This window comes from Galleria mellonella, unplaced genomic scaffold, assembly GCF_026898425.1.
Source record: "Galleria mellonella isolate WM207_F2 unplaced genomic scaffold, CSIRO_AGI_GalMel_v1 utg264, whole genome shotgun sequence".
Lineage (NCBI taxonomy): Eukaryota > Metazoa > Arthropoda > Insecta > Lepidoptera > Pyralidae > Galleria > Galleria mellonella.
Window position 1 is genome coordinate 2329101 of NW_026442060.1, and position 17136 is coordinate 2346236.

Genomic DNA, 17136 nt, shown 5'->3' on the forward strand with positions numbered 1-17136 from the left:
ATAATAATATAAATAATAAATATCTGTATTTAAATTGGCTTAAAATAAATTTTCACCCATGATACCCCCATGCGTTGCCATTCCTGAGGACTCAGGTGTTATTCCTCTGTACCCAGTAAATTCACGTCATATCCCATCCTTCAAACCGAAACACAGCCATGCAAACACAACTGCTTCATGGTTGAAACACGAATGGAACAGAGGTACCCAAGCAATCGACTTTTGTACAAAGTCTCCCTCTGGTACCTATCATCTCTCATTGATATCTCACCAGCGTAATCTAATAAATAGTATACGGCCAGATGTAATAGTGTATTCCATTTTCATTCATTTACAAAAACCCATGTCCATACATTTCTTTAGTGCCATAACAAGACGCAATGTCTAAAATTCGCTACTATAGGGAAGGAAATACTGAAAAAAAGATACCAGAACTTTGTCTAATAGAATTTAAATTGTCTCCTTATATCGAAGTCGTTTATATTGCCCACTTAGAACCGGTATATAAGTATGTACTTTATTACCAAAGAAATAAGGAGTGAATTTCAACAAAGCAATCTTACGAGTTTAAGATATATTTTCCAATACTTACTTGAAATGAAAACTGCAGGCTCATATTGAAGTTTTATTGTAAAAGGAGTTTAAATTATTTTTGATCTACTAATATTTTCCGGGTTTATTAAAAAAAATAAATACCACTGAACACATTTGCCCCGCGCCATCTAGTCCTAAACTAAGTAGACCTTGTACTATGAATAATAGATTATAAAGAGACTACGAAAATACGATGTACTACGAATAACAGAGGGCCGACTTGTTTCTACTAACACCTATTATATTTATTGGCAAAGAGGGAGAGCGGTGAAAAAAAAAACATATATATATATTTTTAATGCAACTTAGAATGGCAAACAACCTACCTGATAGAAAGTGGTAATTGTCACCTATAGACATGAGTAGTATCATGGACATAACAGAGTATACTGTTTCGCCCATGATCCTATATCTCCCACGCATTGCCATTCCTGAGGACTCAGGTGTTATTCCTCTGTACCCTGTAAACTCACTGCCATATCCCACCCTTCAAACTGAAACACAGCTAATTAAATACTGTTCATATTCAATCTATATTAGCTTGAAAACTATAGATGGAATACGAACAGTATTTAAAATTATTGATACCCATTAATTACTGGGGGTAAGGGATTATGAGTAATGTGGATTATCAGTCCCACTGCTAGCAATATATCCTATTAGGTCGAACTCCACATGGTTCCCCCTGGAAACTATTGTGCCAAATTCCAGGTATATTCATCACGATAGGCTAACTGACCTGCCCTTTCATCCTCACCTATTATCCCTCACTGGTGCCCCGCCCGTGTATACCGTTACCATTTAATTGCAGGTAGGGTTACCATTTTATTATCATCGATTGAACCCATTAATTACTCTCTCTCAGTGAATAGATAGATACTCTTTATTGTTTCCTCCAGATAAAAAGATAAAACCTTCCAAGAAATGAGTTCAGGATTTCATTGATTTGATATACCTAAAGAACATAAAAGCCTTTAAGAATTACAAAAAAAAAGGAATTTCAAAGACAAACTCAAGGTACATCACTTTTATTACTGTTATCAGGTCGTTTAAAGGCACACAATGTACATACAAACTCTAAATTGCCGTTAACAACTGATATTTGACTACAAACCTCATGAATATGTTTCATACATTTTTTACAGGTTTTTTTATTTGAAATTTCATGATGACATACAAAACATTTTAGTATAGTATCATCACTATCTGAATTATCAACATCAGACATAATTTCATTCACCTCAGATACAGTATTAGTACTGATAATCTTCTCTATTAATGCATCTAAATAGGCATGAGATTTCCCAGTGTGTTCGACTTTCGTCCAAGTGGGCGTAGCATTAAGAGGATAATTGCAGTGATGATTAAAAACTTTTATGTATGGAACAACTCTCCTGTTCTCAGGACCTCGAAACACTACATCATCAGGTGCATTATTTAACTGCCACTGCAGCATTTGAATAGCAGCCGCCCAAGATCTGCTATTGGACGACACTATCCATTCCTTTAACATCAATATCACCTTCTTGTTGTGTCTAGAAAGATTTGAATCGTCACAAGCTGTAACTACAACATCAAAGTCACCGCACAGTTTGTTTACTCTGTTCATAGCCGTAGTATGGAGCGCCAGATGATTACTCGTTCTCAACAACCTTGGTGCACCAAAAGTGGTGAAGATCTTCATGAATTCAATGGTTAAATATGTCTCAGTTATATTAACTATTGGTCTCAAAATTGCAAAACCAGTCACTTTATCCACCAACATTATTATATAATTGAAAGGGTCATCAAAATACTGTCTCAAATCAATAATAGAAATATAACATTCATCATAGAAATTAACTGATTTTTTCTTAACTGGATTATTGCAGTGACAAGTTGTGTGAAGTTGGAAAAATATTTCCACGCACATAATATTAATACTGTAATTTTTAATTAGTAACTGCAGAAGTTTCTCTTGGTTACAATGATTGTTTTCAATGTGTGTCAACGCAATTAAATCAAAGCTCTCATCGTCAGGGATTACCTTTAAAATCGGATCTGTCGCCGATTTTCTTTTTAGGATGAGCTTCTTCCGACCATTTTCGAATAATATATCGTAGCCTGCTAACACACGCAATTCGAATGTTGTAAATGGAGTCTTTTTCCTTTCTTCCTTGCTTTTCGCTTTGCACCTCTCAATCACTGTGATAAGACCATCATAAGATATTCTTGACCACGGATATGTGGCTCGAACTATAGAATTGTTTTTAAAACGGTGTGAAACGAGTTTGTAAAAGTGTACTTTAAGTAACTCATAATCAAAATGTTCCATTTCCGTCTCAGGTCAATCCCTACAATCTTATGCCGGTATTGTTTATTTAATTTATTAAAATAAAAGATTAGACTATTATTACATATAATTTGAAAACATTACGATGACAATAAATTAACAAAATTGCCAGATACAATTTTTTATTTTTACCCAAATGTCAAATATTATTTTCCAATCGATATTATTTTCTTCACTTTTACTCATCATCATATCATTATTTGAATCTTTATAATTAGAACGTGGTCATCATATCAGCGGTTAACTTTCCACTGCTGAACATAGGTTTTAACCACCATTACTACTGGCACCTTCCCCTTTTTATCAGTAGTGGCAACGCTTGGCAACCACATTTAGGTTTAATGATGTTTTAAGAGGGTTTCTGCTAGCTATCTCTCGACCATTTAATTCCATTAGTCGCCTCTTACAATGCTCACGGGAAAGAAAGGAATTTTCTATGTATGTAAGGTAGCCTTGTATGCCGGGCCCGCACGACGCAACGCCGCGACGGTGTAGTAACTTAATTTTGCCAAAATTACATAATACAATTTTTATCCAATATTGCGAAAAATGTCTATTGTAGCAACCCTAGACAATACAAGAATACGAAATCTTTGACAAGAACAGCATTGTAAGTGACTTATAGTAGTTGACATTGACAGCACAGAGTAAATAATAACATTGACAGTTTATTACATTATGATTACCGTCGACGGTCTATTTAGAAGAAATTTATCCTTTTACTGCACATACACTTCGCGAACATTTATTAATTATAAAATAAATAAATAAATGTGTAACAAATACTAAGTGTATAAAAAAGTGTCACCTCGTACGATTGCTTATTATCAAGGAAATTGAACACAAACTAAAGTAATTTCACTAATTTGTTTACTGAACAGTTTTTTTTGTGCAATATACTCGTAGATATAAATAAGATATTAATATTTCGCACAAGTTTTATAACTTGGATTCTCAAGCTTTGTTGTCAAAATGTATATAATATAAAACGAGAGATATCATTGATAAATACCTATAGATAAAGAAATGTAAACCTCGCCAGGTCGATTTCTACTGGGTTAATCATGAAAATGTAATGGTTAATCATAGAATTTTCTCCCGCGATCGGTCAGCCTATAGAATGAACATAGACTATAGTATGGAGTTCTTCAAAAAGGGTAAAAAATAAAGGTTTCTTCAGGATTGGTAACGTGCACGTTATACCTCTAGTGTTGCAAAAGTACAGTTTACCATTAGACGGACTGTATACCTGTTTGTCATCTTTGTGGTAATAAAAAAAATCTTGAAGGGCCAATTGGCCTTACTTTATTAGGAGTGAGGAATTGTGACTAATGGGGACTCTTTGAATATCTAATTACAAGCAATATATCCTAGCAGGCCGACCACCACGCGGTACTTTATAGAATTTATTGTGGTTAATTTATGAGGATTTTGTCACGATGAATTAATTGACATAATTCATTCACATTTATCCTTCTTCACTGAGACTCCGCCAACAGCACCACTTCATTTTCATTAATAAAAAATAATAATAAGGTATACTCTGCTTAGTTTGAAACTAGATGGCGCTTTGTGATATTCTATAAGAAATTCTAATATATCTTCTATGATAATAACTTCCAGCAAAGACAGGCAAATTTAAATGCAAACTATATAAGTACTTCACCATCGTAGATAACTATGGTGGTAAAATACCTAGTAATCAGTTTGAAAAGGTCTTGCTTCCGATAGAAAACAAACAGCGCAATAGAAGGCAGAAGTTTTCAAGATTAAAGTTGGTCGGTACAGCGGAACAATTTATTAGTATTGGAAATACCCAGTTCCAGACTTAGGGGGTACACGTGTTGCGCTCAGGGGCGCTGGGATCTAAGAAAAGGATCAAGGTCCAAAAGGATTGCCGAATGGAGGTGAAAAGAACGCCTTTAATTTTTAAATAGCATGTAACCTTGATGACTGTTTTTTATCTTCAGAGGTACCTACGAGCGACGTTAATATTTTAACATCCTGAATTACTGTACCTGTACCGTGTCAAAACTCAGTACGTAAGTATGTTATACTAAGCCTATGCGTATACTTGCACATGGTCTTTAAATAGGCTAAGTGGGGGGAAAGGGATTGTTAGTAATGAGGTCTAATAACCCCGTTGCTAGCAATTGACCCTCTCAGGTCGACCTCCACGCGGTTTCCCCTGGAAACCATCATGGTTAATTCTTGTCGAATTCATCATGGTGGGCCAACTGACCTGCATTCATTCTTACCTATTATCTTCCACTGGTGCCTTGCGCGGGCGGAGTTAACATTTTATTTTTATCTATTAAAAAAAAAATAGGCTAAGTCCGGCCCTGAAAATACCTGCTTTTATTCACTTCTATATACTGACCCTTAATGTTTTTCACCTTTATATAATACTAATGACCTGCCCCGGCTTCGCTCGGATGCACATTACATCACATTAGAAACGTCTAAAAGTTATCAGTGTTCTTCTACTATATTATACATGTGTTATATATATATATATATATATATATATATATATATAAACCTTCCTCTTGAATCACTCTATCTATTAATAAAACCGCATCAAAATCCGTTGCGTAGTTTTAAAGATCTAATTATACATAGGGATGGACAGACAGAAAGCGACTTTATTTTATACTATCTAGTGATAGTAATATATATATATATATATATAATTTAATATAATAATTTTTAGATTTTGTCTATCTTTATTTGTATATTGTTCCGGTATCATACAAAAACTACTGTACCAAATTGAATGCGGTTTCTCCCAGTTGTGTTCCTATAGGTCATAAAAAACTTGTGTATGTATTATTTTGATACGTGTGATATGATGAAAATTAAGTTATTTCAGGCGTAACTTATATTGAATGGTAATTTAGTCAAGTGAAACAGGTACATTATATAACAGTTAAACTAGGTATATACTGCGGTTTTCTTCAAATTTTTATCTGCGTGTATTTTATCAAAATTCGTATATCAGTTTAAGAGTAAGTGAGTGACAAACATATAGTACAGACATAAATATTTCTACAAAAATTGATTTGAATTTATTTTAAAAGAACAGTTTTAAAAGATTTTATATCAACTCAACTATACTCAACTCTTGTCGATAAAAAGTGTTTTAGTGATGTTTTGTTTAAACCAATAATCGAACTACATTATTGTTTTAATACAGTTGTTCTCAACTTTTTCTGGATAACGACCCCTTTTAGAAAATAAAATTACTCCCATTAAAAAAAGAAATCGCTCCCGTTAATATAAATATAACACCTCCATTTTCCTCTAAATTCACTACTGCCACTACGGAAGACTAAACCAACTTCTGGACGGCTTGAGAGCCCTCTAGGGAACGATATCGTCTCCATTAGGTATTATTATCTACGTATCTTTTTTAATAGAAAATCGAATAGAAATATAAACGAAGTATTTTTCAAATACTAAACTTTCTTAGGATGTCAATGGAATGGTTACCCCGCCTGTGCATTGGTATACACTGGCGGGGTACCAGCGAGGTAGACGAATTCAACATAAATCAATCATGATGGTTTCTACGGGGACCGCGTGGAGGCCGACCTGATAGGATATATTGCTAGCAATAGGATTGCTTATCTTCATTACTAATAATCCCTTTTCTACCCATTACTCTATGGTTAGTGTTTTTTATTATTCAGCAGCTTTTTTTATTTTTTATTATTATTTATTTATTTTTCTTTGTCTTCTGGGATGGGCAGCAGCGTCCCTCTTAAAACATCACCAAAGCCTAACTGCTAACCCATCGGTCAAGTCTGGCAATAACTGGCAAAATCCCCCTAATGGGAGAGGTCTATATTTAGCACTGGACTGTTAACGGTTAATATATTAATAATAAAAAAAAAATTGAATTTTTTTATACAAAAATCCATAGTTCTTTTATGCATGCAAACGAAAATTTTAATTCTTAAGTGAGATAGGCAAATTAGAGTGGATGTGTACAAGTAATATAAGTGCATATATGATACCTGAAACGTCCCAAGTTCAAGGCAATGGTAACAAGTCCTTTTTATTTTAATTTTTATGACTCTAATGTACTAAGCAAAATAAAACAAGTCAAATAGATGTCTCTGATTACCAATCCTGAGATTACAATAATACTCCAGACCTTTTAGACAAGTGCCAAGCGAATTCGTCAATAGAATCGACATCGCTAGTGAGTCCGTGAATTGGAATGAGACATCCGACGTTGCTATCTCATTTTATCTCACGGACTCGCTAGCGATGTCGATTCCATCGATGAATGCACTTGTCACTTGTCTAATAGGCCAGGTGTGTGACATTAGTGAGAAACTTTGTACAAGTCTGTTTATGTACCTCTATCTCACTCATATTTCTGCCATGCCATAAAACAGCTATGCTTTCATGTCTGTGTTACACTTTGACTAGCAGTAAAGTTACAGGGTACAGAAGCATAACACCTTACTCTTCATGAATATCAAAGCATGAGGGGAATCACTGAGGTCACAGTATATTTTGTAAAGTCCAAAATAATCACTGTCTATCAGGTGGCCCGTCGACTTGTTTGCCATTTTAAGTTGCATAAAAAACAATATAGGTACTAATAATTCGAGTAAATGGTGAGATTGTTTGGAAGGCATTATTTAAAACCACATTCCGTGCCTGACACGTTCCAGCTCACATACATTTATGGCGTCCCATGTCACTGGAGTGTAAAGCATAAAGAAGCCGACATGTTTTATCCAATACCCCTTTATAGCGCAATAATGCCATGCTTGGTCGCACTCAGACCATAAATTGCTCTTTAGGATAGAGCTACATCGAACGGATGTTCTGTCGTCGATCTTCCGCAGCGAAACCAAACATTATCGAAACTAATAAAGGGAAAAATCCTATTTTTGGTTTGTAATAAATGAATTAAAAAGAAATACTTAATTGATTTTAAAAATTCTCTCAAATATATAGCTCGTAGACACGAGCAGTACTATGGACATAACAGAGTATACTGTTTCGCCCATGATACCCTCATGCGTTGCCTTTCCTGAGGACTCAGATATTATTCCTCTATATATTTGAGAGAATTTTTAAAATCAATTAAGTATTTTTTTTAATTCATTCATTACAAACCAAAAACAGGATTTTTCCCTTTATTAGTTTTGATAATGTCTCTGTAACCGTCGCCTATGGACATAGACAATTTAGTTATAAAACTAAAAACTTGTGTTAAAGATCTTGGCCTTTACATAGACTCATCACTCAGCTGGTCACATCAAGTTGCGGAGGTGAGTCGCTCAGTTGTTGCTACGCTACGCTCCTTATACTGCTTTAAAAACTTTTTGCCTATTGCTACAAAAATTAATCTTGTTCACGCACTAATTATTCCGATTATTGATTATGCTGATGTGTGTTATCCAGATCTTAATGAAGATCTTCTCGATAAGCTGGATCGTCTCCTCAACCAAGCCATACGCTTTATCTTCAACCTCCGGAAGTTCGATCACATTTCTTTATATCGGTCTCAGCTCAAGTGGCTTTCCATTCGTCAACGCAGAAACGTTAGAACTCTTTGTACTCTCTACACTCTTCTTCGAAACTCCCAGTCTCCTAACTACTTAAGGAGTAAATTCCATTATCTTTTTGAAATTCACGAACGTAACCTTCGTTCCAATAATACTCTTCAATTATCTTTCCCCTCTCACCGTACTGGTTACGCTTCAAACTCTTTTCTCCTACATTCTTCACGACTCTGGAACGCGCTTCCAGATGCCATTAAGACTACCGGCTAAACCGTCTTTCAAAAAAAGCGTTCACGCTCACTTTTTATCTTTATCCGAGCAGTAAGTGCTTTATATTATTCCCAAATTCGTGTATAATATAGTATATATCATATATGTGTAAATATATTTGTTATTCATATATATTTAGTCGTTTATATATGTAATTTTAATATGTATGTATATCAATAATTAGTAGTAACGCGTTCGAGTATTCTGACACATTCCTATGGTTGACTGGGAGAGAATGCTTTTAGCATTAAGTCCGCCATGTACACATATTTGTACTAATGAATAAATAAAATAAATAAATAGGCGATGGTTACAACTTTTCGTCAGGTGAGCCGTCAGCTTGTTTGCCATTCTAAGTTGTATAAAAAAAATCTATCTATATAATTTAAGAGTAGATCATATTTTTATTTCAAAACAAAATAAAAAATTAAAACAAAAAGGACCATTAAAAAGTTTTTGTTAAAAAAAAAATAAAGCCAGAAAATACTTTTTAAAATGAGTTAGGTCCTACATATTTAATAACATTTTCGCTTTGATGTCACGTCTGTTGTATCCACATCAAAACTTTTGATAATTGGAGAGATTTTCCATTTACGAATTTCCTAATAATATATCGCATTGGTTTTAGACACACACACAGTTTTATCTTTTGCAGGAAATAGAGGAGCTGTTCAGTTTTTTTTTTATTTCATATTGACAACTAAAGAAACAATCAAATCTTTCCCCTTTTTAATATTAGTTTAGACAAGTGGCAATGAATTCTTGCTCTAATTAATTGTTAACGGAGCAGTGTGGTCCTGGCATAGAATGGGCTCCCATTTCTTTTCCCATGAGTATCGTAAGAGCTAAGGGAACTAAATGGTCTGGGGATAGGCAGTAGTGTCCCTCTTTAAATTTTTCAAAGCCTAACTGCTCTTGTCAATCCGCTTATCAAGCATCGCAACTATTGATGAAATCCTCCACTAGGGAGAGCGAGGCTCTATGTCCGGCAATGGACTGTTGACGGCTGATATGAATTATGATGACCGTTTATGGAACCCATAAGCATGCCGTAAGTATTTCATTGCATATTTTAAACAGCTCACGTAATAGATAATGCTAACAGTCGCCAATAAACATGAACAGCACTATAGATTTTTTTTTTCCTCTTGTTATCTGCAATCGGCTCTTCCATAACAGCCATAATCAGATAGTGTCATGTGTGAAAATTTGCGTTTTGAGAAGTAGTCCACTGACAGCTCTCTCAGAATGATTTTGTAGAGCTCTTCAAACTCTAGTGTCAAGGTTCACACACTACAGATGAGGTTCACACAGAACAGCACTATAGATGAGTATGTCATATATATAATAATATAATACATTGCAACGACCATGATACCCTACCAAGACGTTGCCATTCCTGAATACTAGTATGAGTTCTTGTAAAATCACCGCCATATCCCACTCTTCAAAGTTAAGCACAGGTGGGACAGAGGTGCCCATGCAGACGTCTATCATACAGTCTCTCTCTCTCTCTCTGAAGATATTCTTACTATAAATATTGTAAATGCGAAATGTGTTAATTTGTTTTTTACTTTTAAACGTCTTAGTGGCTGAACTATCTACTCTTTATATATATTACTATATGGGATGGAGAAGGAGATAGACAGCTGCTTTTTATCCCAGTCATTTTTTTATACAACTAAAATGCCTTAAAATGCCTTAGAAGTTGACGGCTCACCTGAAGTATATAGTATATATACGTACAACCAGCAACAACAAATTAGCTAGAAAGCTAGTATAATATAAGAAATTATGTCAGATAAGACTTGAAACTGGAGAGGTGCGCGTCGAATGAATATTTTATTTTGAGTAAAACGTACCCCGGTAATTGTTTTTGATGTAAACGTAATTGTTTTTAGGCGCTTTATATCTGACAGATGAAATAATTTTCTCTAAATTTGTCACAAAACGTGACAAATAAAATTTTTGTTGTCACATTGTCATGGTTAATTTTATATGAATTTTATTACTAGCTTTTAGTCCGTTACTTCGGCGGGGGGAAGACTGTTAATAATGGAGACTAAGCGCCCCTTTGCTAGCAATATACAAAACAACTCCTCGAAAACATCGTGCTGAATTCCAAGCGTATTCATCACAATAGCCGACCTGATCTGCTTTCATCGTCACCTATCATTTCATCCCTCACTGGTGCCTCGCCAGTGTATACCAATAGCGCAGGCGGGGTTACCATTCCATCTTTACCCATTAAAAAAAAGTCCGCTATTTCGTACGCGTGAACCATGATCAATCAATCCGGGGTCATCTAAACTCTTATAGGAGGTTGTGGTAGGAGCTTCAGGGCGGACTCTCTCTCCTTGTTTGGGTAAGGCATGTCTTCTAGCGTGGATCCCAGACGTAGGTAAAGGAATAAAATTGACCCCTTATTGATAGCGTATCAAGATAAAACTAACACCAGATTTTAAGTTGGCCTTCATGAACACAATTGTGAAATCTGTATCTAGTTTTTGCTTGATACCTGAACAAACATACAAACAGAAAACATTTCTAAAAACAATTGTTCTAGCATCTATTGGTCTTACACGTACTTATTCATATTAATTTTTCATACATATATCTCATGTATAAATTTTGTCTAATTAAAATTTTATTATAAAACTACTCTTAAATCACTGAAAAATAAATAAACAAGACACAAAATAGTAGAGAAAGCATTCTTCGAGTCTATAATTAAATTCCGTAGATCATTTTTCCTTCAGACGAACTACAGATATTAATTTATATATACATTTCTAGAGGAAACTTCTTTGTAATTCAATCGATTAAAAAAAGAGGTATATATAATTCATGGAGTACTATCAGTATTCTGGAGAATTGTTTGATAATGCCTACCGCAAAATTTATTTATTTATTATATTTACCAACTGAGAGAGCTTGACGGTTTCCCAATTCGTTTCTTTAGGAATCACATTATGTTAAACAAAATAAAATTTAATCATCAAATACTTTCCAAATTTATTGCCATTTTGCGAAACTCGAATAGTTTACAAGTCAATATTATTATCCAAGTACCGATATTGGTTTATGACACTGTAAAACAGAGTCAATGCCAGTGGAAGAGGAGCCTGTTTTGTTAGTTCCTTCGACGTGCTCGAACGTAATTAGTAGGTGCTCGTAATGGATATAGATCCCCGGATATTCTATCATTGCATCTCAAACCAGTACTGCATCTTATCTGAGTATTGATAGTTGCATATATTTCAAAGAAATTTCTTCCCCCGAAAGATCAAGTTGTAGAATGAGCTCTCTGCCTAGATTTAAAAAAAAAACAGCGAGAGTTCAGTAGAGGCGTTAAAATATTTTTTCAGAGTCGACGACGTGCAAGTGTCATACGAGTATCAGATATTATTCATAACATTTTAATAGTAAGATGCAATTTTAATTGATACTACCTGGCCCAAAGGAATTATCCTAAGACATCTACTGAACTTCGGCAATGCATTTGAGGTTATCTGCTTATCTTGGTGGAAGGGATATTAGTAACAGTGTTATTACTTGTCAAGCTCCATGCAGTTCCTATTGGAAATTATAAGCATGGTTTATTCTTAGTGGTTGGTTCCTTGTGATTTCGTAACTGGATCAACTGACATGCTCTCATTCTCACATATTATCCCTTATTGGTGCAACGCCAATGTATACTGATAGCGCAAGTGTAACGCAATACAATTTCATTACCATCCATCAAAATAAAAAAAATCTACTTATTAATCTTCCGAAATCAATATTTTATTTCCAATAGTTTTTTATTATTATCACAAATTAATAAGGTGCCCTTAAAACCGATGTCCGGCATCTCGTTATAAATTGTAGGAACGTCTGCCCCTTAAAGGGGTCGAGTACCGCGCATAATTAATATCTTCGGGCCACAAGATGCATATTCATGAAGCACCAGCTAAATTATTACAGTTTCACACCATCAAAGCTTTTTTGAGGATCTTTTTGTACAATCCACCGTGTAAGGGTTTTGTTAGTGCAAGAATGTCAACATTTGTGGCGGTAACTCTGTCTCGGGTACTAATTCTGCTAAATTATTAATAGGTTGAAATAATACTTGTCCACAATTCGATCCGACGAGATTGGGATGGGTTCATTGCAACACACAGACAATAAAAATATTTTAAATTTAAATACTAATTCTGCTACTAAGCGTTGTTATATTCGTTATTGGGTCAATATATACTATTTATATATATACTATTTATATATATATATATATATATATATATATATATATATATATATATATATATATATATATATATATATATATATATATATATTGTAACTAAAATAACGTAGATAATACTATATATTGCCAATCACTAACCTGTACTAGCAACGTCTAGACAGATTTACCACGATCATATAGATCGCTTTCTACTTGAAGGTGAAGATATGAGTCTTTGGAAATCATCTCTGTGAATGAAACAGGAAAGTGGATGAACTAAAGGCATATGGATTTGTCAGCAGACTCGTAGAATGGACTACACTGCTAATCGCGCCAGCCCACTAATCGCGCGGGCTCGCTGGTCGCATCTGCTTACTGATCACGTCCGTTCTCTGACAGCGCTCCTTGCTCGTAGCGCTAACCTACTAATTAGGGGGAAAGGGATTGTTAATAATGAGATCTAACTGACCCATTGCTAGCAATACATTCTATTAGGTTATGGTTCCCCCTGGAAACCATCGTGGTTAATTCTAGTAAAATTCGTCACGATGGGCTAACTAACCTGCTTTTATCGTCACCTATCATCCCTCACTGGTGCACCGCCAGCGTATACCAATAGCACAGGCGGGGTTACCATTAAAAAAAAAACCACTGATTGCGCTTCTTGCCGATCGTACTGGCCCGCTAGTCTTGTTGGTTGCTGGTCGCTATGATCATGCCAGTCCCAAACACGATGAGACCAGCCTTTTAAGACACTAAAGCCAGCTATCCAGAGGTAGTCACCCCCAAAGAGGAAACCAGGACAATATGGTTCACTTCAAAGATCTTACTTGCGTCCTCCTCGGATGATGAAGAAGACTCGTGCAATTGCTATTATACATGAAGGCTTCTGTTGAAGCTTACTGGACAACATCTTTACGTGCTCTCTAAAGCACAAAGCAAGTGATAATTATTTTTGAATAAATCATGCATATATTTGAATATTCAAAAATTTTAATGTGGATTTGTTCACTTGATTCTCAGAACACAAATAAGCACCCGACGGAACTATCTTTACATTATATACCACAAACCGTGATCTAGCATGAATGTAGATATAATTAAGAACATTTATAATTTGGATTATTATTTAGGTTAGTAGATGCAGGTGGCTTAGGGCCGATCCTTATGGCAATCTATGAGAGTGGCCTATAGTCAGCAGTATCATTTATGACAGTCTATGGGAGAGGCCTATGTCCAGCAGTGGACGGATAATGGCTGAAATGATGACGACGATGAATTAGAAAAATTGAAAATTGTTAATTTGCATTTGAAAATTCGACAGGTAAATGAGTCGATTGCTTGGGTACCTCTGTCCCATTCGTGTTTCAACCGTGAAGCAGTTGTGTTTGCATGGCTGTGTTTCGGTTTGAAGGGTGGGATATGGCGTGAATTTACAGGGTACAGAGGAATAACACCTGAGTCCTCAGGAATGGCAACGCTTGGGGGGTATCATGGGCGAAACAGTATACTCTGTTATTTCCATGGTACTGCTCATGTCTATAGGCGACAGTTACCACTTTCCATCAAGTGAGCTGTCAGCTTGTTCGCCATTCTAAGTTGTATAAAAAAAAAAGATGTTGCTATTCACACTCAGTTAAGCAAAAGCATGAACGCTCTCAAAACACCACCCTAACAAGTATACAGTTGATAAACTCAACAACCACAATAAATAAAGTACGCTTCCAATAAGTTGTTATCTCCGATATCGCAATGTGTCTCCTGGGATGGCAGCTCGAAGCTTTCACGGTTTATTTTTCCAGTATTGTTAACGTTTAAACGCGTTTAAACAACACTTACATGGGTTAGAATTAATATATAGGTTTTATCCAATACAGAGATAAAGTTTATCTTAATTTGAATAACTTGTTATTTTTTTTTTTGACATGCTTAAATATAAAGTTAAGTGATTTTTTTTTACTACAAATTGCATTATAATAAATAAAGTACATTTTATTTGCATAACTGCTATTTGGTTTTTTTTTTATACGACCTAATAAATGATGTCATATAAAAACTTTTTTCTTTGTTTTTGCCATAAATTACATTATAAATTAGAATTTAGATTATACAATAATTATGTAGTTTATTATTCTACTTTCCATCAGAAGATGGAACTGAAAGAGGATGGAACATTACCAACAGTTTTCATCATAAGATGGAAAGAGTTGGAAGTGTTGTTCGGCCACGTCATGTGGAACGAAAAATATAGAATACTCCAGCTAATCATTTAAGACGCGATTACTGTTAGAACTAAAGCCTAAGAGAAGCGGCACTCCTGGCTAAAGAATTTACGAGAGTGGTTTCACTGTAACACCGCCCTGCTCTTCAGAGCGACAGCTCCAAAAATTAAGGTTTCTCTATATTCTAAGGATTTCCCTTATACTATTTAACCTCTGATAGGACTAGAAATCCAAGAAGAAGATGGAAAATAGGTTATCTATTCCCTCAGGAGTGTACTCTCATGTATATCCCACACCTATTGAAGCAGCAGTATTTCTTTGCCAATCAAAAACTGTTCATCATCATCATCATCTCAGCCATTATCTATTCACTGCTGAACATATAGACATTCTCCAAAGACTGCCATAAGGAACGATTCTGAGCCACCTGCATCTAGTAACTCCCTGCAATGCATTTGAGGTCCTCACTCCATCTAGTGGAGGCTCGCCTACACTGCGTTTGCTCATACGGAGTCTGGCGACTCAAGAACCTATCTTCCTAATTGGTTGTCAGTTCTTTGAACTATGTAAGCGACCTATTACCACTTCAGCTTGCTTATCCTTCAGACTATGTCGGTGATTTTGGTTCATTTGTGAATTTCCTCATTTCGGATTCTATTACGCAAAGAAACTCCTATAACCCGGTGAGTAATTATAAGTTTTTGTATGTGGGCGTCCGTGTAGGACCATGTTCCAGCTCCAAAGGTCATCATCGACAATAAAACTGTAGCGAAGCGATAGTTACTTGTAATTACGCAGTACCTTTTTCTATTTTCAAACATTTTAAATACGAACGAAGTAACTTTGTTTTTAGAATAATATACATATAGATACTTTTTTTTTTTCAAATTATTTAAAAAGTTACTCGCTCAGGCATAATCGTCGCGATTCCCTTTTGTCTCCCTAAACGCATTTTCGAAATATTTTAATCACAGCTTTACAAACTTAATTTCCTTTGTCTATAATCTTCAGAAACGTAAAATGTGTCAAAGCTTTGAACGCGGCTGTGTCATTTTAATTTCCTTTGCATAATTCATATTCATAAATACAGTTCTTTAAAACACTTTCAGAAATTTGCTTTAGTAATAAATATAAACTGTTTAGGATTTTCAACAGACTGACTTCAAAATTAAGATTTTCAATCCGGTTGTATTTTTTTTATGTTTCGTCATCATCATATCAGCCTGCTAAACATAAACCACCCCCTTGGGGGTTTTACCAGTAGTTGCCATGCTTGGTAGGCGGATTGGCAACCGCTTTAGAGCTGTTTTAAGAGGGACGCTGGTGCCTATTCTTTTGTCAATTATTTTTTTTATCTGAAAAGGTATAAGTTAGAGGATATAATTACAGATAATGTTATCAAAATCGCATATATACATATATATATATATAGATATATATATATATATATATATATATATATAAATTTGTAATCATAAAATAAGAGAACGTAGGTTCTACTAAGGTCTAGACTATACAATTATCAAATATACATATATGTATATACAACCGAATTAAGGGCCTCCTTCTATTTAAAGTCGATTGAAAATGATGATGATTATGTGAGCATAATCGTATAAATAAATGAATAAAAATAAATATAATACACAAAAAGAAATATATAAATATAAGATTATTTCTCAAAATATCGGCATTAAAATTATGTAGAAAGGAAGCGAAGCGAAATAAAAAGAAATGTTCATTTTATTACGATATTACAGTAGTGAAACTTCAGTGGGCCTTCCATAAAATGGGAACAAGTTTTCATTCCGGGGGAAATTTAATTGTCTTATATAATAACTTAGGTCGTATACATCTAGATGGAGTATCAGGAGTCAAAAAACATTTAAAAAACGGACAGTTAACTGTCGCGTCAGTTTTTCATGATGAGTTTTCATATGTTAAATATCTTGTCAGTACAAT

General features: G+C 34.8%; 1 protein-coding gene across 1 annotated transcript; it reads right to left on the reverse strand.

The window, feature by feature from the left end:
• Positions 1 to 1579: 1579 nt before the first annotated feature.
• On the reverse strand, positions 1580 to 3486 carry LOC128200739 (uncharacterized). Its single transcript, XM_052895082.1, has one exon. It carries the CDS (start codon positions 2906 to 2908, stop codon positions 1607 to 1609), a length of 1302 nt encoding a protein of 433 aa, XP_052751042.1. The 5' UTR covers positions 2909 to 3486; the 3' UTR covers positions 1580 to 1606.
• Between the last annotated feature and the right edge of the window lie 13650 nt (positions 3487 to 17136).